Below are 23,169 nucleotides of genomic sequence, written 5' to 3' on the forward strand. Positions count from 1 at the left end.
TAAACCCATCCTCCCAAAATCATGAACAAGAAACTCAGAACCTGCTCCTCCATGTAGTAGTAGGAGTTGAAAAATCCATCAATGGATCTCATCATTTCACACAGCCCAAACCCACTTTTTGTTTCCTCATCACCATTTCCCTCAACCTCTCAAAATCCCACCTTTTTAACGTTTGCCGCACCCTACTCCCGTCGCAGAAAGCTCAAGTTTCGAGCTTCAGCGAGCGCAGACCCAAATGGCGCTGGTGCGTCTTCTTGGTTCCAACCGTTGCAACGCGCTTCGAGGCGGTTTTGGGTGAAATTTGGGGATTTGGTGAAGAAGGAGACGGGTGTTGACTTGGAGGATGGTGCTGTGAAGTTGGGTGAGTTTGTGGATGGTGTGAAGTATAATGGAGATGAATTTGGAAGGATTGGGACTCGTTCGGTGACTCAGTTTGTCGATTGGAACCGGTTGGAGCGTTGGAAGGTGAGTCAATCAATTGCTGTAATGGGATTTTGTTGTTAATTTGATAATTTCATTTTTAGTGAAATGGAATGGTTGTTGGAGAAGTGCTGGATTAAGTGTTTGGTATGTATGTGATTGTGTTGTTTTCAGTGAGGTTAGTGTTTCTTTCTTTATGTGAGGGTGGTGATGTTGGGGCCTATAATTTTACTAATAAGTAAGTAATAGTTGTGAATATTATTTTTACTAGTTCTTGTAGAAAGATGAATCAATGCAAAAATAATGTGTCACTTTGTAATTATTACTGAACAAGAAATGAAAATGGAAAAAATTTCTTGAAACCAAACACACCCGTGTTTTGGTTTATTGTTGTAGCTGTGAGGGTGTCGAGTTAGAGCTAAAACTAAATTCCTCAGTCAAGGGCTTCATAAGAGAGTGCTGGCTAGAATTTTGTGGCAGTGCCTGCATTTCAGTGGCACCTGTTTTTCTTTGCATACTTGATAGGATGACATTGTGTTTATGGCCAGCCTTTCTCTACTGCTCTACTCACATTTGATTTTCAAAACTTTCGTATGCCAGTAATTATGCTCTCTTGTGTTGGTATTTAATACAAGTTTTTTCCTCACAAGATTGTATTTGTCTTATCAGTGGGTCTTGGTTGATAACTATTTTGGTATTCATGTCTTTTTTCTCCTTAGAACCATGTGTGCCTGGTCAATTTTTTTGATTGCAATAGATCCAATGTTAGCTTTTGGACCAGCATGGAAAAAGTGGACTGCTTGCTTTGTTCATACAATTTGGCTCCAGTTTTTTTCGTATTTACTCTTTTTTTTTATGTGAACTGAAACAATGTTGCTTGTTTTTGTTTTAGGATCTCAAGAACTGGGAACCTAAGAGAATTGGTGCATTAGTTCTTTATATCCTTGTTGTGGCATTTGCTTGTAGAGGAGTATATGTAGCAATTCAAGCACCTTACCTAAATCGCCAAAGAAAAGAATTGACTGAAGCTTACATGGAAGCTTTGATTCCTGAGCCGTCTCCCAGTAATATTAGAAGGTATGTCAATCCTCATTTATTTATATATTGTTTTAAACCATGCACTTATTTGATATGGTCATTAACTCATAATTCTATTATAAATTAAATTTGATTTATATAACTATATTTCTTCTGAATGTCCAATATTCTTTCACTAGTTTCCTACTAAGATAGTATTTTGATCAAATTGAATGAAAAAAGTCCTAATCCTAACCTTAGAAAGTAGACCGGTCATTTGTTAAAACGTGACAGTTACAGCAACTGAAACCTAAACGTATACACCTGCATATTGAACTACGGACTGGCTTCTTCATTTAACAAAGACATGTTTGATGTTGTGTGTTAGTTTACTGTTCCACAAACTCACATTGGGCTATCAAAGAGGATGTACCACTTCTTATTTCGTCATCACCAATTCCCCCAACCTCATAATTTTGATCTATCCACGAAATGTAATTTGCAGCGTAGCTGCAGCAATGACTGTATCAGCCGAAAGCTGATATGTTGAAGCTTTTGTTTGAAAAATAAAATTTCACGCCCAAACTTGAATAAAAATTAAAACCGTAACCAACATCGAAATAGCTGCCAACAATGTTCGCAATCCTCAGTGACCAGAATGCAACCTCAACTACAATTAAAACTATGTTTATAACCTTTCTATCAACAAGAAGAGAAGCATCACAACTTTACCAGTACGACTCTACCTTCTAATAACTATCTATTTATTTCCTTGCTTATAATACTGCAGTGACCAGAGCGCAACCTCAAGTGCAATTAAAATGATGTCTACAAATTCTCTATCAACAAGAAAAGAAGCATCACAACTTTAACAGTACTGTATAGTGTATACCTTTCTAACCACTATCTGTTTGTTTTCTTGCTTATAATCCTTATATTGTCCTTAAAACCCCTGAAACATCGTTGCCAATGTTTTCCTTGAATCACTAATGTCCATTAAAGTTTGACCCTTTTCGGACCTATCTGAAGCGTAAAATAAAATAAAAACCATTTCATGTATTGTATCCCTTTAACTGATGTTTTTATTAATTATTTAATTGCAGATTTGAGAAGGGTATGTGGAAGAGGACAATGCCGAAAGGCCTGAAAATGAAAAAGCTAATCGAAAGGCCTGATGGAACACTTGTTCATGATACTACATATGTTGGGGAGGATGCATGGGAGGATGATCAAGAAACTCCTGAAGAACATGTAAAGCAAATTATAAAGGATGATGAAAGATTAAACAGACAAGAGAAGAAAGAACTAACCAAAGACTTGGGCATTTCAGGTTCTCTTACTTTGTACAATTGTGCTTCTTTTATTTTTATTGTTTTGAGTTTGTTCTTTCTTTCTTTATTATTATTTTGGTATATTGAGAAGTTATTACTATGGCTTAAGAAGCAATATTGCATGACTTGATGATTCATTTGATTACTGATTATAATTTATTTCATTTCGTCCTCTGCATTGAAATGTGATGATACCAATAAATGTCTATGCTGCACGTATTGGACCTATCGTAGTCTATTTTGCAGTTTGATTTTACATTCAAAACATAACTGTTGCTTGTATATAGTTTTTTTTTTCAATCCTGAAAAACCAATTATGAGCTGCATCTGGGGCAAGAAATATTTAAAAACTTAAGAACGAAAATAGGAAAAGATTTTCTTAATTGAGAAAATCAAGTTTTAGCTTTACAACTAAAAAAAACTAATCCAATAAATTGTAGTTTAACAAATAAATTGCAACAGTATCCGCTTCACTGACTTGCCACGGAAGCTTTGTATTAGAACCATTGAAGAAGAGACTATTATTGCTCTATTTCGTGTGAAATTTTGGATATTCTTACTGATCATAATTTTCTCAAAAGTCCTACTTGACAATCCAAAGATTGATCTCCTATCTTATGTCTTGATCCTATCGGTTTCTACGAATAAGATGCAAGTGGAGACTGATTATATATTGTGGACTGGCCATTTTTCTTTTCTTTGCCACCTTGATAATGTCACAGGCAACAGATTTTACCATGCTGTTTTTTTTCTTTATTCTTATATCGGGACTCAGTTCTTGCATAGAAGATTTTTTGTTCCACTGAATAAACATTTGGACAGTTGCATTTACAGGAATTATTGGGCCTGGATAATTCTTATGTCCGGGCACATTTTTCTTTTCTCTAATGCGAATGGGTGCTTTTAATCTTCTTGGGTTCAACCCTTTAAAGGAATTATTGGATAAAGAACAATACTTTGATAGTTTGATTTGGTCTTTATGGTGATGAGAAAATTTTATTTTTGATGCAGCCCAATGATGTCTTTTAATGCATTTAGCTGACTCCATCTTGCAGGATTTGGTTTGGTTCTTCGGAAATAATGGATATGTCCTTTGAATTAGTATATTATTAAGGCCTTATCTTTCAGGTTGACATAGTCCTTTTCTTTGGAACTTTTACATAAGACCTACAGCTGGAGACATTTTAATACTAAAAAATGTGGGACTTGCGAGCATTTGCATAAACTTCTCGTTTTTGAGGTTAAACCCATAGCACTAGGCTGGTTATGGTTGTAATAAGATAAATCGAGAAATTCGATTGATGTTTGATTTTATCTTGCTATCCGTCTAATTCCATTCCATCGTTTTAATTGTTAACTGAGTACATTTCATGTCTCTAAGCAGGTGAAGTTCAAATTGAGGGTACATGGCGTGAGAGACTTCATAAATGGAAGGAGATCCTTAGAAAAGAACGCCTTGTTGAGCAACTGGATTCCTTAAATGCCAAATATGTAGTTGAGTTTGACATGAAAGAGGTTGAAAATAGTCTTCGCAAGGATGTGGCAGAAAAGGCGACAGCCACTCCGGGAACAAGGGGTCTGTGGATAGCTAAGAGATGGTGGCGCTATCGTCCTAAACTTCCTTACAATTATTTTCTTGAAAAACTTGATAGTTCTGAGGTGAGTTCTATATCTATAATTCTATTTCATTTTATTTTCCCTTCTCCATGTATGAATATTTATATACCATCTTGCTATTAGTCTATTTATTATTCTTTATGCTCCTGCTAGGTTCAAGGGAGTGTTATAAATAGCTTATAAAGTAGGATAGAATATTTTTTTCGTCTCTTACTTTTCTTCCTATACTTAGTGTAATTATGAGGACAGACTTTATTTTGAATATCATTTATTAGGATTCATGTACATTAGTCTATAAATGTTAGACCTTATAATTTGTATATAATCAATGAATAAATTTGGATAATTTAGTATGTGTTTGGGTACCAATTGAGGGCAATGTAAACAGACTTTCATTGCAATCTATAATTAGAGTTATGTTCAGTTGTTGTCTTGAAGTGCATGCTAATGACCGTTTGCACAGATTATTCTTTAGGATTGGTTTCTTCATTTCCTTATTTATATTGATTTGTTTCCGTATATAATTAGGATTAGAAATCTTATCAGTTTTCCTATTTGACTATAATTCAGAGTCTATCATTACTAAATAAGGATAAATACTTTGTCTTCTGTAAGATTAAACCAATATATTATTTCAACATAATTTTACTCTTGATAATTAATGGAGAAAACAAGGAAAGTCTGAAGTGATTTAAATCTCTATGATAATGGGAACAGCAAAAGAAAGAACAAATTAGCACTATAAGAGTGCTCTGCTCTCCCAAGGCCAAATCCAGCCTACCCTCCTCACTCATGCTTTCCCCACTCTCAGCACCCTCTCTAACAGTCTCATGTGTGAGATGCCACATGCCAGGCAGCTATTCCTATTGTCTCTTATGGGTTCTGTTCTGATCGGGTGCATCACACCCATACCTGGCTCTTCTATACATCTGCAGAATTGGGATCTCTTAGTTTGGGCCTGGGCTATATCAGTTCTCTATATTCCTTTTTTCACTTTCTATGCCTGAAAAACTGAACCCAATAAATTTACCAACTATAAATATGAATGTTGGTGCACAGAGTATATACTTCTTAATTATTATGTGAAGTCCTTATATCTAGTTAGATTTTATGCACATGAAGTTTTTAACTAGTTAGGTCAGGTGGCAGTTGCTGAGAAATTACTTATCGACAGGTAGCAGCTGTTGTCTTTACTGAAGACTTGAAAAGATTGTACGTGACAATGAAAGAAGGTTTCCCTTTGGAGTATGTTGTAAGTTACTCCACAATTGTTTTTGCCAATCAGAATTTTCAAATCTCTAAAGTTCTCCTTCTGTTGTACTTTCGGGGACACCTGATTGATTGACATAGATCTTACTTGGTAGGTTGATATTCCTCTTGATCCACATATGTTTGAGATTATTACAAGTTCTGGAGTTGAAGTAGATCTCCTTCAGAAGCAACAGATCCATTATTTTATGAAGGTTGTGATGGCATTATTACCTGGAATACTAATTCTCTGGCTTATAAGGGAGTCTATGACACTTCTACTCATCACTTCCAAACGCTTTCTTTACAAGAAGTATAATCAACTCTATGATATGGCTCATGCAGAAAATTTTATCATGGTAAGCTTTCGATTTCCTATATACAGTACGAAATAGAGCATTAAACAAAAATGAGGGCATTTACTTAATTTTTCACAAAAATGTGTTGTATGTTTTATGAATCCACTGAAATATTCTCTTAATTACTATCACTATGTTAGTTTTATAGCCAAAATAATATTTTTTACTTTCTTAGAAGAAAAAGATGTGTAAGCTCAACATTAGAAAACTTCGATGGATCTATATTTAATTTCTTATTCTTTCCTGTTTGGTGGAGGCATTGTCTCAATTACAGTAATAATACTACTGCGTCTGAAATATTGAAGGCTGATGATGTATGGAATCCAAATTTTAAGTCCAGCATCTGCTCCTAATTTGATAAATTATCATTGCTCCTTATATACTGTTTTTATATTTTTATGAGTTTTATTGTTAGTTATGTTCCTCTATTTGTCAGCCAGTTGGAGATGTTGGTGAAACAAAATCTATGTACAAGGAAGTTGTGTTGGGGGGTGACGTTTGGGATCTTCTTGACGAGTTGATGATCTATATGGGAAATCCTATGCAGTTCTATGAAAAGGATGTGAATTTTGTTCGGGTAAAGTATTTGATATTGGCATAGTCAGTTATTAAGTGGCATATGAGGTATGTTGTTTGATGAGCAAGCACATTGCAGGGTGTTCTACTCTCTGGACCTCCAGGAACAGGAAAAACTCTTTTTGCCAGGACACTTGCAAAAGAAAGTGGACTGCCTTTTGTTTTTGCTTCTGGTGCTGAGTTCACAGATAGTGAAAAAAGTGGAGCTGCCAGAATTAATGAGATGTTTTCCACTGCCAGGAGAAATGTAAGCAACTGAGCACCAGCTACTTCTAATATCAAGTGCAATTTAATATATCAATGGTGATCTGAGTTAAACTTTTGTTGCTTATTGTTGATTAGGGATGCACTTGCTCGGTTTTGATTGTTTCATTTATACTATTTGCTTACAACTTTGAAAATACGAATACGTCATTTCATAACTACTTGTCCTGAATCTATTCCAGTTTAGTCTTGTGGTCTAGGAGGTGATATTTGACTAGGGGATATATCCTTAATTATGTGTTATAATTATAGATTTCTTCAACAGGATATATCCTTAATTATATGTTATAATTATAAATTTCCCCATTTCTCCATTTTTGGAGACTTTGTGGTGTTTTAGGTCAAATTGGATTTGTCTAGTTTGTTGGATCAACTTTTTTGTGTTCACATTTTAAGGCTTGTTAATATGAAGGATGACAAAAGCTTGTAGCATTGTGCGATTTATGGGAAATTGTGGTTGGACATGGGTGACACATCAATAAGGGTGTGCCTTCGCCTTTGAACTTGGTTCAGGATTGAATTGTCTATATGTTCTCTTTGCTGTTCAGCACATGGTTTAGATCAGGGGATCACTATTTTGGACTTGAAGAGATTGGACAGCTATTTAATTTACTGCTTATTAACACCCTATTATATTATTTTACAAGCTTCTTGTTTTTTCTCTGCTTCATTTTATCCAAGGAGTGATGTTTTCATTTATAACTTTGGCAAGATAGGTTATAAATATCATTTCTTTTTCTGCAGGCACCTTGTTTTGTATTTGTAGATGAAATAGACGCCATTGCTGGAAGACATGCTAGGAACGATCCACGTAGAAGGGCAACTTTTGAGGCTCTTATTACACAGCTTGACGGGGAGTAAGTTAATTACTTTTAAATTTGAGCCCTCCCATGCCAAGGTTTGGGCAGTGTCCTGAGTTATAGAACAGTCATATAAATTGAATATTCTTACACTACTTGCACTCTCATTTATCATTCACTACTTACACTAGACCATTGGAACTTATCTTAGTGACCTGTGGGGGACTGCACTCTTTACCTTTACAGTCAGTTAAGAAGTTAGACTATGCACAATGGTGTTGAAAGTGTGATGTTGAATGTTGAAATGGGTGATTAATGGTGTTGAAATGTGGTGTTGAAAGTTGAAAGGAGGAGAGAGGTGTTGAAAATTTTCAACATAGTTGAAACCTGCGTGTGGGACCCAGTGAAGAGAGAGAGGAGTTGCAGATCAACACGTGGCTCCGTTTGATTGGTCCGGGTGATTTTCGTTTATCCTAATCTTTCCAACTCAATTATTTCATTCAAAAAAAAATTTTTAAAATATAATTTTTTTACCAAAATTCATGATTTTTTTTCTCTATAAATAGAGACTTGGTTCGTTTGATTTGGACACAGAAAAAAAAAAAACCAAGTTTTCCATCATCTTATTCATCTTATTATCTTTCTACTATCCTCTTTCTATTATTGTGTGCTTAGTTTCTTTTCTTCCATTTGAAGTTAATAAAATAAAATAAATTATTGTGTATATTTTTTTAAAAAAATATTAATTGTTAAGTGTTTTAATTTAATTTACGTTAAAAAAATATTACGTTAATTTAATTTAATTTAAATAAAAAAAAACATTAAATTAAATTAAATCGATAATAGTTTATTTAATTTAATTTTTATCGAAAATTTTAATTTTATGAAATCATAAAAAGAAAAATATAAAAATTAAATTAAAATATGAAATAAAAGTGGTGGGGTAGGGGGTAGGGTGTTGAATGAAAAACCATTGGAGTGGGTAAAAGTTGAATGAAGTGTTGAATTGGAGAGAGAAGATGATGTGGAGTGTTGGGAAGAGAAAAAGTGGAGTGTTGAGGGTGTTGAATGTTGAAACCATTGGAGATAGTCTTAGTTATGCTGTTAACTAACAGTCAGTATAATCTCTGAAGTCTCCCATTGTATATATATCATGTACTGTACTCTCACCAATGGAATATAATCATTCAGTTTCCTAAACTCTGTTCTCTATTTATCCTCCCTCTCTCTCTCTCTCTCTCTCTCTCTTCTAATATGTACTCATTTATTGATATTAGGAAGGAAAAAACTGGTGTTGACCGTCATTCCCTCAGACAAGCTATCATATTCATCTGTGCCACAAACAGGCCTGATGAATTAGATCTTGAATTTGTTCGACCTGGACGTATTGATCGTCGTCTATACATAGGTTTGCCTGATGCGAAGCAAAGAGTCCAAATTTTTGGTGTGCATAGTTCTGGAAAGCAACTTGCAGAGGATGTGAATTTCGAAAAGGTATATGCTTCATCTATCCATCTATGGTTGCTCTCTATCTTTCTCTCTCTATCTATCTCTCTCTTTCTTAATTGAACTCGTTCAGTTGATTTCTTATTGCACTAAATGGACACATCATCATAGAGAGGAAATAGGTAAGCACTTAAACATAAGACTAATTAAATAAAGAAAGCCTTGCAATATAAATCAGAGTTAGGTGCTTGCTCTATGATAAAGTTAAGAACGTGCCATTTTGTAAAACAGGCTGCATTATTGATTAAGGTAGCTCCATTCGAAATATAAAGCAAATAACAAGGGCTTGTAAAAGATGTTTGTGCTGTCTGTTGAGCAATAGTGTAATTACACTGTAGGTAGTTTAATTTCTTAATTCCTGGGTATTACATTCAATGCTGAAATGAGTCACAATTTTGCTTAGTATGCAATTAAATTTCCAAATGGTCAAAATGAAATCTCCTTCAAGAGTATCTTCCAAAAGAATTGCCACATAAGTTGGATAGGATTTTTATCATATACATGTCTTCCTAACTATGTTTAATCTATTATATTCTATGAGTTAGTATGCAATACTTGATCTGCTTCATGCTGACTGTGGGTGCTTTCTCTCTGCCTCTGAACAGCTTGTGTTCCGTACTGTTGGATTCTCTGGAGCGGATATAAGAAACCTTGTCAATGAAGCTGCAATAATGTCGGTAGGTTTATCCTGCATAGACAGCTATAGCTACTTCCTCTTTAAATTATCAACCTCCGCCCGGTATACCTCTTGTATACATAGTTCTGCTTGGAGCCTCTGTATGTAACTTATATCAGTAAATCAGATAGCAAAATAAGATTAACCAGCTTAGGGTTGTGGATTATAATTGGCAGTACAATCATCATATCAATGTGGGTCACTTTCTGTTTGCCATTTTCCTCTATGTTCAAGGAAGATAGTGCATCTGTATAATTCTTCTTTCATTCAATATAATTTCTTTTACAACAAAGCTATAGGAGAGAATAAACTAAATTGATTTCTTCTAATAGCAAAGTAGTGATTCTTTTATTGTTTTATTTAATCAATACTTTTAAACTTCCATCGTTGCTATTTGCCCCTTTCAACTACTTCAATGACAACCCTTCTCTAACCTTTTTGTAATTATTTCTTGCTCTCCACGAGTAGATAACGCACCCTTTATATTACCCTGAATCAGAACAAAAATAGCAATACCTCATCACTTCATCCAGCTGTTGTGAGTTCCAGTTCATCTTTAATAAATCGACAGTTTTTCTTTAAAATAAAATTACTCTCTTATAGCTGAGCTCTGTTCTAACTTATGGGCACTTCAAAACCTGTAGCTGCCCTTCTTATGTTCTTTCTGAATGTCTTTTTACTCAGATGTTTCATAGCATACTGAGTTCTATACATGAAAAAAAGAATGAATTATTTTTAAAAACTAGATGAAAATCTTAATGTCAAGTGGTGTTTGTTGGTAAAATGGATATATCATGTTTTGCGTGGTAGTTATGTTTATGTCATTTCATCTGTATGTTTTGAAATCCGTGCACAACATTTTCTATATTTTGTATGCATTTTGGCGATAATTTGGTAGTAAGCTGTGTTAACATATGAAATTACATCTTATTTTTCCTTGTTTTAAATCCAACATTGCCGTTGGTTGCAGGTGAGAAAAGGGCATTCCAAAATTTTCCAGCAAGACCTTATAGATGTACTAGATAAACAATTGCTTGAGGGTATGGGAGTCCTTCTCACTGAGGAGGAGCAGCAGAAATGTGAAGAAAGCGTATGACTATCTTTCATAGTTATTAAATTTGTATTACTCTGGATCTGACATAGTAAACTATTTTGTATTGAGTTTGTTACTGTACTACAGGTATCTTTTGAAAAGAAGAGACTGCTTGCTGTTCATGAAGCTGGTCATGTTGTGCTAGCGCACTTATTTCCTCGGTTTGACTGGCATGCATTTTCGCAGCTCCTACCCGGTGGTAAGGTATGACATGATGTCTGTTTACAACAGGATACAAAATGATGATGCTGTTGTCGTGATGGCTTCATATGGAATTTCTATTCTAATTAAGCAGGAAACTGCAATATCTGTATTCTATCCTCGAGAAGATATGGTAGACCAAGGTTATACCACATTTGGTTACATGATGATGCAAATGGTAGTGGCTCATGGTGGTCGATGTGCTGAACGTCTTGTATTTGGCGATGATATAACTGATGGAGGAAGAGACGATCTAGAAAAGATAACAAAGGTATTGAAATTATAAGTTTTAGTTAAGGTGTTGAAAGAGGAAAACGAATGTTAAGAATAATAAAGTTGTATTGGTATGATGTATTGGTGTGTTTTGATCGTAATTGCAAAGATATAGTTTCTTAATTAGGATATTTAGGGCTAATCACACTTGAGGAGGAGATTGTTGGGAATTCGAGATAGTTTGGATTCAACGGGTATTGGGTATGTGGGTTTGTTCTCTTATATTATCTTTACCTATCCCATCACGAACCAATATGGGTCTTCAGAACTGGGTTTAGACCTTACTCTACCTAAAAGCTAGCTTCGAGGTGAGAATTGCCCTACCCTTTATAAGAGTTTTCTGTATTCATATCTATAGTTAATGCGAAACCTGAACATACATCCCTCACGTCCAGAGCATGTAGGTTGCTGACTTATATTTAAAAAATTCCCTCATGCCCATCATGAGATATCTGACGTTAGATTGACTTCATAAATTTCTCCTGGAATGGCTGTAGGTCAGTACTTCATTAATTTTTCCTGGAACAACAACATGGTAGGTTGATTCTTGCATTTTAAACTTCTGTAGGTGTGGCCCAATAACTAAATGAATCTAGGATAACCTCTGATAACATCTTGAAAACTCGGGCTAGGCCTAACTCTGCCTAGAAGTTAGTTTAGGGGTGAGAATTTCCCTACCCTTTATAAATACTTCTTTAGCCATATGCCCATATCTCTACCATTACAGTGGGAGTCCAAACTCACTTGAATTCCCATTCATTTACTACTCACACTTGAGAGGGAGATTGTTGGGAACTCAAGTGTAAGTTTGGAACCTAACATTGGTCAGTGATGAGCTAGATAATGATAATATAAGAGAATAGATCTATATACCCAATGCCTTAAGGTTTGGGGTGAAGATGTGGCGTCAGGTTTATTCCCGTGGTTTGTAGCCTTGCTTTTGCACTCTACAAACCACATGAATGAACATGACACTGTATTTTCACCCAAAACCTTGAGGCCTTGTGTTGTGTGCGTTTATTCTCGTATATTATCTTTATCGAGCTCATTACTAACAAATATAAAGCTCCAAACTCACATTTGAATTCCCAACAATAATATAATTTTGGGATATATTGCTATCTCAAGCAAATGATAGATACTACTGATTTGGTTATTGTAGAATGTAGACTGAGTTTAAGGCAACCTCAACGTGACAGTGACTAAAAGTCTATGATAAAAACCCTCATACAACTAATCAGAATTTGGGCTGGGTTTTATTCAACCTAAAATGCTAGCTTAAAAGTCTGTAATGAATACCCTCAGGCTCCTACTAGTTATTAGAATTTGGGCTAGGTCTAACTCAATCTCCAAAGCTAGCTCAAGAGGTGAGGATTACCCCAAGCCTTATTAAGATTGCTGCTCAGAGTCAAGTTATAATCCAACCACATTATCAATTCCTTGAAACTTACTAGTATTGTTGTTGTTGTTAGCATATATAAACTATAAAGATATCTTATAATATCTTAGATTAATTTAAGGTAATTTAGATTATTCTTTTCCTTATATATTGATTTGTTCGTGTCCTCATTTAGTTAAGACCGAGTCTCAATTAACTTCCCTATTCAACTAGGATTAGGAGTCTACTATAAGTATAAATAAGGGCAAGTGTTTTATCTTTTGTAAGATCACACCGAATTTATTGTATGAATACATTGTTCTCTGTATTCTTTTTTCTTCATTCTATACCTTAAAGACTAGACACTATAAGTTCATCAATTACTATTTTGTTATTTTCTTTCGGGAGGGGGGAGTGGAAGGGGTGTTGGCATTGAGTGCTTTCATGCATGAGGCTCATCTTTGTCCCTTTCTTTGCCTGCATTTGATGTGAATGTCTTTTTTGACTTAACTTAAAAGTTTTTATTGATTTGGAACTTGGAAGATCATATCTTCATGGTATGTGTGATAAATGGTAATATACTAACTTTGGTTTCAATTAATTCTCGTCTTTCACTGAAATATTATTTCAGATTGCTAGGGAGATGGTAATCAGTCCTCAAAATTCAAGGTTGGGGTTAATAGCTTTAACAAAAAGGATTGGCTTAGTTGATCGACCAGACAGTTCAGATGGCGAGATGATAAGATATAGAGTATATTCCTCCCTTGAAATAGCAAATATATACAATGTTTACGCTCTCTACTGTGAAAGTAATTCATTTTATTTTTTCTTTGTTCTTGTTCAGTGGGATGACCCTCAAGTGATTCCTGCTAATATGACACTTGAGGTATCTGAGCTCTTTACGCGGGAGTTGACAAGGGTAATTCTGATATGCTTTGTGTCTATCTTTCTTGTATGGCATTTGAAAGATGCTCTAAGCTAATACAAATTCTTCACTCTTGAATCTAATAAATCCTCCAGTTGTAAATGGGTGTTTCATGCTGCACAGATGTAAACATAAATTATTATGACGAACATGATAGATTTGTATACAAGGTGGATAAAGAGAGTAATCAAAATGAGAAATATGTTCTTGGCACTAAATAATCTTGAGGGAAATTAATATAGTATTAAAAGGAATTGATTTTCTTATTGCTAATTTTATCAGCTTTCAAATGAGAGTTTTGCAACCTTTTTTAATTGGAACAATGATAAAATAACCACATTTTGAATGAAAATGTGATTCTATTGTGATCCCTGTGCTTTAACTATAATCTGAATACGTTTGTGACGATTTTAAGTGGTTTGGTTGATGACAGTATATTGAAGAAACTGAAGAACTTGCAATGAATGCTTTGAGGGATAATAGGCATATCCTGGACTTGGTTACAAGGGAGCTATTGGAGAGGTCAAGAATAACTGGATTGGTATGCCTCTATTTCTACTAAGTTTTTCTTACCTTTTTTCATTGGAAAAGGGGGACATAAAGTGTTAGAAATATGATATAAAACCATTCATGTGTACCACCTAAGAGGTTTATCTATTGGATAGCTGGTTCATGACACTTAAGTTTAATTAACTTCTGTTTTGTGTTTTCCCCCCTCACGTCACTGAGTAATAATTCATTCTTACTTGTAATAAAAATCAATTGTTTATGTCAAAGACTAGCTCGCTCTCTAAAATATTAAATTTGTTCAATGGAGGCTCTGGAATGTTTTTATCTAACACCCGTGTCATGTAAGAGCCTTTTTGGATTAAAGTGTAGATCTGCATGGGCTTATTTTACCTTGGGTGGGGTACACTTAAGTTATGAAGAATGAGATTTGCAAGAAACAAACTCTTGACCACTTGGTTGTAGAGTTCTTCATAACAAACGATTTCCCCCTTCTGTTTTCAATTGATGCTTTTGGCCTGGTTAAGTCATTTTCTTTTCGTTTCTTATCTTTTTATGAAAATTATGATATGTTTTCCTCTTAATTATAAGTATCTTTTCTTGCATGCATCTACAGGAGGTTGAAGAAAAATTGAAGGGACTATCGCCAGTAATGTTTGAGGACTTTATAAAGCCATTCCAGATAGACTTAGATGAGGTACTTTCTTCCCTACTCCTTAATTTGGTTAAGCAGTCCAGCTGATTATTTAAGTTATGGGGTATAATAGCATTGATGTACTGTTATAAATAACAACAAATATGCTGGAGTCAAACCATTGATATTTTTTTTTCCTTTTGATATAAGAAATTCATTTTTTGAAGGGTTGAATGGGTGATTGCTAATACACTTATTTGTTTCTCTCTATTTTTAAAGGGGAGGGGGTGGTAATTTTTGCTTTCTCTGTTTACTCTATGTTGTTGCTTTGTTTTGCAGTAGTAAATTACGAATCAGCATTGCACAACTTGTTCACTTATCTTGTTACTTTTCCTCAAAAACATTAATGTTTGGGGACATATATGATTTTCTTCTTGTAGTTATGCCTTTATTGTAACTGTTTCCCTCCACATAACATATTAGGGACTAAACTATGCTCTTCTTCCTCCAAACTGTACTCATAAATTTTATCAATGTAGGATGGGCCACTTCCGCATAATGATCGTGTACGGTATCAGACACCGAACCTGTATCCTGCTCCTCTCCATAGATGTTGATACTCAGTCAGATCCTTATACCACACAAGCTCACATCCTAACAATTCTTACTGGGACAGATAAATGAGTTATGGTAGCGTTACCTTCTCCATAGAAAGTCAACCACTTACCTAAACATTGATGGTCTTACTTAGCCAATAGTCTGAATTTTGTATTTTATATTTTTTCAGTTTTGTATTGTAAATTTTAAATTCTTCATAGTTGTCACTTGTCATTAGTTTTTCACCATGTATTATATATATATATATATATATATATATATATATGTACAATTTTGTACTCATTTAAATTAATGAATTACAAATCCATTTTCTTTCTATATGGTACCGACATATTCTTGCTTCACAACCTGTAATCCCATCCATCAATGACTTCTCCCAACTCTAAATCCAACAAAAGTGATGATTATATCTAATCAAGTCTCTTTACTGGTGTCGCCAAGATCACTATATTTCACTTGCATTTTAAGGATCTTGTGGTCCTAATGCTCAAATTATCATGTCCCCTGCTAGGCTGCTGCTTCTTTTGTCGATTCTTGGCAGAAATCGAAAATAGCTTATGTCAATAGATTACGAGTTAGACCCATGTCTCTCAAAGAACGTCTTGCCTCCATCACTAAGGCACCTCCAGTGCACATGATTATACATACAATCTGCTCAACTAGTGATGAACTTTGGTTGATTGGTCACCCTGCATATTGTTGGAGCAGCAGAAGTATAGTAGTGGAAAATTTAGGAGAAGACTTGAACTTTTTATTTTTCTGAATTTCTTGATGAAGAACTTACAATGCTTCTCTATTACTCCCTCCGTTCCCTATTATAAGTCACATTTTTTGAAAAAAATTTGTTACAAAATATAAGTCACTTTCTAATATCTAGGAAGCATTAAATAATTTTTTCCAAGTTCACCCTCATATTTAATATGAAAGAGATGATAAACTTTAGAAGTATTAACTTGGAGAGAGAAAATTATAGGAAAGTAAATAAGGGTAATCCAGGAAAGTAAATCATTTTTTTTACAAATTTATTATTTGTAACTACTTTTCTTAATCTAAGAGAATTAGTTATTTGTGACTTATATATAAGAACGGAGGGAGTAATACTAGAGAATAGAGAAGATCAAAGATGTAACTTATGCAACTACATAAAGGACATTAACAGCATATACATTAAAATAGTAAATAGTTAGTTGTTGTTATCCTCTATTTTTTTTTTGGTAAATCCTGTGGTACCCTCAATTTCTTTTTGGGTATGGTACCCCCTAAGTAATTCTATAGATTATTATCATGTTATTCAAGGTAAATACTACATTTTTATATTTTACTTTACTTGTCAATTAACTTTATCTCATGAAATTCAGTTTTTGATGAAAAATGTATGAGTGGTGGAAACGAATGATAGTATGGAGATGTGCGTAAAATGATCATGGTTTTGATGGATGGACAAAGCTCAGAAAACACAACTTTCAAATCTCACGTCCCTAAGAATGGAACGCTGCATTACTACGATAGAACACAATCAAAATTTTAACCGGTACATGAGTCTTTATTGTTGAACCGACTCATTTAGGGTACCACACATTAGTCTGGCTTAAGGTACCACAACAAGCACATTTTTCGTTTCCTTATGAACTTGATCACCTCTCAAAGAGCAGTTACCTGTGTATATTAATTAAATATTAAACCATTTAAGTGGTAGTTTTTTTTTGTTATTAGATAAGAAAATCAATGGCTAAGATCTTACTCGATAATGACCACAGAAAGTTTTGGAGAGAATCCAAATCCAAATATAAGCAAAATGGACAAATGCTTAGGGTTGAACATCTAAAACGTATAACTTACAAGAATAAATGCATTTGTGGGTGACTAATATATGAGTGATTTTGAATAAAAAGGATTATGACATGTTTCAATATTATATTAGAATTAGGTTAGAACTAATTAATTCTACGTTAAAAGTTAGTTTAGGAACGATAGTTCTTCTACTAAAGACTTGATTTTGGCCAGATCTCTAGTTTATTTATGGAGGCAGAGGATTTCTCACTAAGTTAAGTTTAGTTGGAATTCTATTGAGAATAAACCTCCAAGAAAATGCATTAATCTCTATATATACCAAAATTACTTCATAATTAATTGTAGTAAAATGGTTGAGCAATAGAGTTTGCTAATAATTAAATTGTATGTTGATTTTACCATGTATTTTAAAACTCGAACTGTGAGAAAGCAAACACTGTTAATATTATATCATGTTTAAAATGTACTCCTTTCAACGAAAGAAAATGCAAGAGCAACGATAGTGAATGGAAAGAAACGGTCGCAAGAATGAGAGTGAAGATCATGATTGTAGCCGTGGGGGTACTCTATCTATCATCCATCACATCATCATCAAGTTGCTGCCTCACATGGATCACATTTCCAGCATCATTGTTCTGCTTTCCCTCCTCATAATCCTTATCATCAGTTGGAAGCTCATATCGACAAAGAGGGCATGAATTTACAGAAGCAGCAAACCTAGTCAGAGCAATAGTTTCATATAATGCTTCTAATCCGGCTCTCACTTACCCAATGGATATTTAACACCTTGTTCCAATGTAATATATTAGTTCAATGTATTCTTAAATAAGTTGAATGTGGTGTTAAATAAGTGTACATTATCCTGTTAACTTTGTGAGCTGGAATCCAACTAACCCTCACATGTTGGCCTCAGCCAGTAATGGACTGACCTAGATGACAAAACCATTTTCTATTGATTTCTCTTGACAATTGATTCTATAACCAATCAATTACGAGAAGAAGTTTTTTAGTATCTACATTGATTGAGGAAAAATAAGCTAATACAATCATGTTATATAACTAGAAAGAGGTGATGAACTGCAATGAAATGCAAGAGTTATCCCAAATTTAGCGAAATATAAGAAGGTTCTCCAATCTCAATCCCCATAGTTGAAAGCATGGATAATGCTGAATACCACTTCGATGTCTCTTGAATTTTGTTTTCGTTTTCACCTCTATCTTCCAGTCCAGTGAAAAGTGATGTAAACTCAAAAAGGCTTGGAATGTTGAGAAAGTTCGCAGCCTACAAAACGCACACAAGGGTAAAAAAAGAACTCCCAGTTATAATGACATAGATATATATATATATATATATGTTAAGTGAAATCAATCGTTAACAAGATATACCAACTCACATCATGCAAGTGAGAGAAAATGCTATGATTATTGTTGACGAAGCGTGTGACCCAAGCATTGTAGGGGATGAAAACAGTCTTCAAAATCTCCGCAATGCTCTTAAAAAGCTGATCGAATTTGAGTTTCTTCTCGCAAAAGGAGATGACCTCCGGGAGGATGAGGCTGGATACTCGAGGCAAGGGAATCTCATCTTCATTTGGGTGACATTCAATAACGTCTTTAAGAAGCTTTGATTCAGAGATTGCAACCATCTTATTCATCTCAAAGACCACCTTATCAGAGCTTCTTAAAGAGATGGTATCTTGAGAAACACGAGGTGTCAGTAGCAACGGGACGTGCTTGGAAGACTGGTAGATATTGTAACAGAAGATCCTAAAGTCGGGGGAGTTCATAAGAGTTCTGAAATCATCGAAATGCTTTTCACGTGGATTATGCGGCTCCCTCCAGATTTGCTTGAACCAATCCTTGAAGTTCGTCTTACAGGTTTTGATGTCTATTACCCCCGCAATACTAGAACATGTGACTAAACTCTGCTTTACCAAGAGCCTGCCATGTTCACTCGTGCATAGATTATTGAAATGGTGATACATCAATACTTCTCCCTCATTGATTAACATTCCGTGTTCCGCCTTCCCTACAAAAATTAAGAGTGATGATTAAAATGTCAAAATTCTCAAATCAAACTAATTTACATTAAATAAATTTTGTAAATACAGACAAAAGTCTCCACTCAAAATTACATATAAATAATGTCCCACCCAAAACCATTTTCTATTATTTTCTTCTCCTCATTTCATCTACTATGAGTCTATGACCTATCGCCCCCACCGACCCAATTGTGCAAACCAGAACAGAGTATTCGAACCGAAGCAGAGGATGATGAAGCAAGATAACAGATCAGATCAGAAGCAGACAAGACTTAAAGGAAGAAGACTTTGAAGGAAACTCTTAATGAGTCTAAGAGTCACCACTCACCAGAGAAGAGAAAGAAGCTTAAAAAAAAAAACTAATAATTATTCTTAAAGAAGAGAGGGTGAGAGTGAACCGACCTGCAGCTCTTGTCTCCGCCTCCTCTTCCGGGCGGTGCTTCCGGTCAACGACACCGGCTTCAAACGGGAAGTTGAGAACCGCCTCCAAGCCGCGAAAGGTAAACGCGGCTCGGTCGTAAACTTTGGCGGCTTCGATGGCGGTGTCGAATGTTCCGAGCCAAAGCCTAGATCCGCGCTTGTTCGGGTCCCGGATCTCGGCGACGAACTTGCCCCACGGTCTTTGGCGGACTCCTCTGTAGTGCCTCTTCGCCACCTCCACGTAGAGGGCACAGTCTTCATCAGGGTTGGCCATTTCAGAAAGATGAGAAGAGATGAGAAGATTAAAATTGAAATTGGAGGAAAATGGTAGAGAGGAATGCAAGCAAGCAACGAGGAAGGTTCGTCTCAATTATTTTATGGGAAAAACTTAGGTGCAGTGCCTTACATACTATTTGTACTGTTAGCCAATAATAATAGAACACCTGAATTATTTTTTTACACAGCACAAGTGTTCAATTCTAAATAAGTTCACGGGGTCACACCTCCGTTACCCTCTTCTTTCTCACGGATCCACCACCACACCCTTCGTATTCCTGGGTTATTCTCCACTATCCCGCACCCTTTGTTTTTCTTCAACCGCACCACTAACTCACTCCCTGTGTTTGTGTTTTTCTTCAATCGCAGGATTACTGAACCTGCTATTCTAAATTTCATTGGTCCTGTTATTATTGATTCCAATGGTAATTATTTTTTCCTCCAAAATTTCGTTCCTCCTGTTATTCTTGATTCAAGAATCAAATGGATTTGATACTAATCAAACAAGGAGCATAAATTTTGAGTTGGTTCTAACCTCATAAAACTTAGTGATTCAATCTCAAGGGGCTATGGCTTTTGAAAGGGGATGCAGCGACCAAGAAAGAGATGGAAAGGGAGAAGAGGGAAAAAGAAGGGGAAGGGGGAGGAGAGGATGCTTATGACATCGATTTAACGATTGAGATCGACCAAACCCTAGGTGGCATGCGGCCTTGACGGCATAGGCGGCCTCCACGGTGGGCAACGGCTAGATGGTGGGAAGCGGCAGTTTAGGTGCGTACAGCAGCGGCGTGGGGTTTCTACTGTGACAGGTTTGAGGGTTTCGCGGGGTCCTCTGGCGCGACGGAGGCGAAGGAAGCAATAGCCGTTAGTGGTGGCTTTCATTCACAGCGGTGGTGACGATGGTGGTCGACATCCTGATTGTCTCAACGACGGTGGTGTTCAGAGATTGGGGCAGGTTCAAAGAGGAAAACCCATGGAGAGAGATGGAGCAGTTTCTAGAATGAAGTAACGGAGAAAATGAGAAAATAACGTTGAGATAACAGAGTTAGTGAGAAATAATAAATTAATCCACATGTCACATTTTCATTGGAGAACAGTAATAACAGCACTAATGGTACTGTATCTAAGTTTTCCCCTTATTTTATCTTTCGTTTGTCGAGAAATGATATTCTATGATGTGTCCTGTCAAGAAAAAAAAGATATTCTATGATGTGTATCGTTTTTTAGGGGCTCCCTAATATGCACCACTTTTAGAGTAGTGCAATTTTACACCACTTACTTTGACCGGTTATAACATGTCAACACATTATTTTTTTTTAAAAAAATATCATTAACAATTTGTTATATATTATATTTCTTTAAAAACAGATGTGTTGACCTATTATAGTAGGTTAAAAAATGTGGTGTAAAATTGCACCACTCTAAAAATGGTGCATATTAGAGGTCACTCACCTTTTTTTTTTATAGTAATTTATAAATAAATTGGACGGTTAATTGAGCAGATGAAGTATTTTTTCCTTTTTAAAGGTAAACAATGGGTGAATGATCACTTTCGCCACTAAAGTTACAAGCGTCTGACATATTAGTCCCTATTTAATGGAAATGTCGCTCATAGTTCCTGATGTTGCAAAACGTCAATCACATTAGTCCCTAGGTTGGCTCTCGTTAGTGAACATTAACAAAAAGAGTGATTTGGCACGTTAGCTGCTCCAGTGGACTTGTCACGTGGATTTGAGCACGTGTTTTTTCTTTCCCATTTAAATTTAGACATTTTCAAATCATTAAAAATAAATAACTAATTAAAATAAAACATAAGCAAAAACTCTTTTGATTTTTCTCCTTTGTTCTTCATCTTCCTGATTTGTTCTTTATCTCATCCTCTTCATCTTCATCATCTTCATTTGTTCTTCATCTTCCTTAATTTGTTCTTCATACCAAACCCCATAAGATTTCCCCCAAAACCCAAACCCTACAACAAAATACCAAACCCTAAATCAAAACCGTACAGCAAAATACCAAACCCCCATCAGAATTTCCCAAAAAATCAATCCCAAAACAACAACAACAGGAATAAATCCAACCAGATCTACAACGTGAAGAAGAAAAGATGAAAAAATTGAAGCTTTCTTAAGCCCAAATAACCTCTCCTCTATACCCACAATCCCAAACCCATCACTTCAACACCTTGTTCTATCCCTTACTAGCCACCATCCCAACCCTAATCCCTCAAACTTGGATGTCTAGGTTGAAAGTTATGATCATCAACGAGTTATGGGTCTCAATCCAGGTTCAAATCGATCTCTGAGATCGGGTCCATAGGCTAATTACGAGATGAAGGAAGGAGAATTGATTATGGGTTTGAAGTTCCTCCTTCCCTCTCTCTCGATATCTTTTTTGGGTTGGGAATCATAGATTTTCTCTGTTTTCATTTTTTTGGATGTGCTTGTAAAAGCTGAGAAAGATGGAGGATCTTATGAGGGAGATGATGCAAAGATGTGATGAAGTTATGAAAAGTGAGGAAGAAGGAGATGATGCAAACTTATGGACTAACGAGCCTTAAACAACCAGAGTTTGTTATTTGGTTGTTGTTAACTTTTAATTTTCAAACTTTGTATTGCTTTATGGGTTAGTTGTACCCCTCGTACCCCTAATACAACATTACTTATAGAAAAAAAAATTGTGCAAATCACATTTCCAATTAAGAACTTGCGTGGTGTAAACAAAATCTTGGGTCAGTCTGTTACTTAAGATAGAGTTGGAAAAAATGTTTACTTGTCACAAAAGAAATATGTTTAGATAGTTGTCTAAAGATTTGGAATGAAGATTTTTAACTGTTATAAAATGTTTACTTGTCATAAAATTATCTATATTTACTTGTCAGTCTAAATGTTTACTTGTCATAAAATTATCTATATTTAAATATATTGATAAACGAAGATTTTTAACTGTTATAAAATTTTGCGGCGGTTGTTGACACCTTTACTCAATTCATCCAAGAATGTCACTGTTGAGCTAAAATCCTTAACACCACGATTCTCGACATCAATGATGGAAAGGCGGCTGCTCGACAGAAAGGACGATGGTAAGACTTGTGGCTCAACACGTAGCGTCCCACAAAGGCAAGTTAGTGAAGGTCACATCTCGACAAACTCAGCAGGTGAAGGAACCTCGACAAACCCAACGGAAGAGGCAGTTAC

At 35.3% G+C, this 23,169-nt stretch overlaps 2 protein-coding genes across 2 annotated transcripts; one reads left to right on the forward strand and one right to left on the reverse strand.

Annotated features, from left to right (window-relative positions):
* Positions 1 to 15,759, forward strand: LOC130745176 (ATP-dependent zinc metalloprotease FTSH 12, chloroplastic). Its single transcript, XM_057597322.1, has 19 exons — positions 1 to 465; positions 1,313 to 1,497; positions 2,541 to 2,767; positions 4,153 to 4,427; positions 5,560 to 5,637; positions 5,750 to 5,992; positions 6,429 to 6,569; positions 6,648 to 6,815; positions 7,577 to 7,689; positions 8,910 to 9,126; positions 9,744 to 9,815; positions 10,785 to 10,904; positions 10,995 to 11,111; positions 11,203 to 11,379; positions 13,391 to 13,510; positions 13,604 to 13,678; positions 14,118 to 14,225; positions 14,808 to 14,888; positions 15,365 to 15,759. Exons 1-19 carry the CDS (start codon positions 82 to 84, stop codon positions 15,440 to 15,442), a joined length of 2,979 nt encoding a protein of 992 aa, XP_057453305.1. The 5' UTR covers positions 1 to 81; the 3' UTR covers positions 15,443 to 15,759.
* Positions 15,760 to 18,168: 2,409 nt separating this feature from the next.
* Positions 18,169 to 20,075, reverse strand: LOC130745178 (uncharacterized). The gene is made up of 3 exons (XM_057597326.1): positions 19,679 to 20,075; positions 18,629 to 19,263; positions 18,169 to 18,516 (listed from the first exon to the last, which is right to left on the reverse strand). Exons 1-3 carry the CDS (start codon positions 19,968 to 19,970, stop codon positions 18,331 to 18,333), a joined length of 1,113 nt encoding a protein of 370 aa, XP_057453309.1. The 5' UTR covers positions 19,971 to 20,075; the 3' UTR covers positions 18,169 to 18,330.
* Between the last annotated feature and the right edge of the window lie 3,094 nt (positions 20,076 to 23,169).

The sequence above is a fragment of the Lotus japonicus genome, chromosome 3 (genome assembly GCF_012489685.1).
Source record: "Lotus japonicus ecotype B-129 chromosome 3, LjGifu_v1.2".
In the NCBI taxonomy this organism is placed as follows: domain Eukaryota; kingdom Viridiplantae; phylum Streptophyta; class Magnoliopsida; order Fabales; family Fabaceae; genus Lotus; species Lotus japonicus.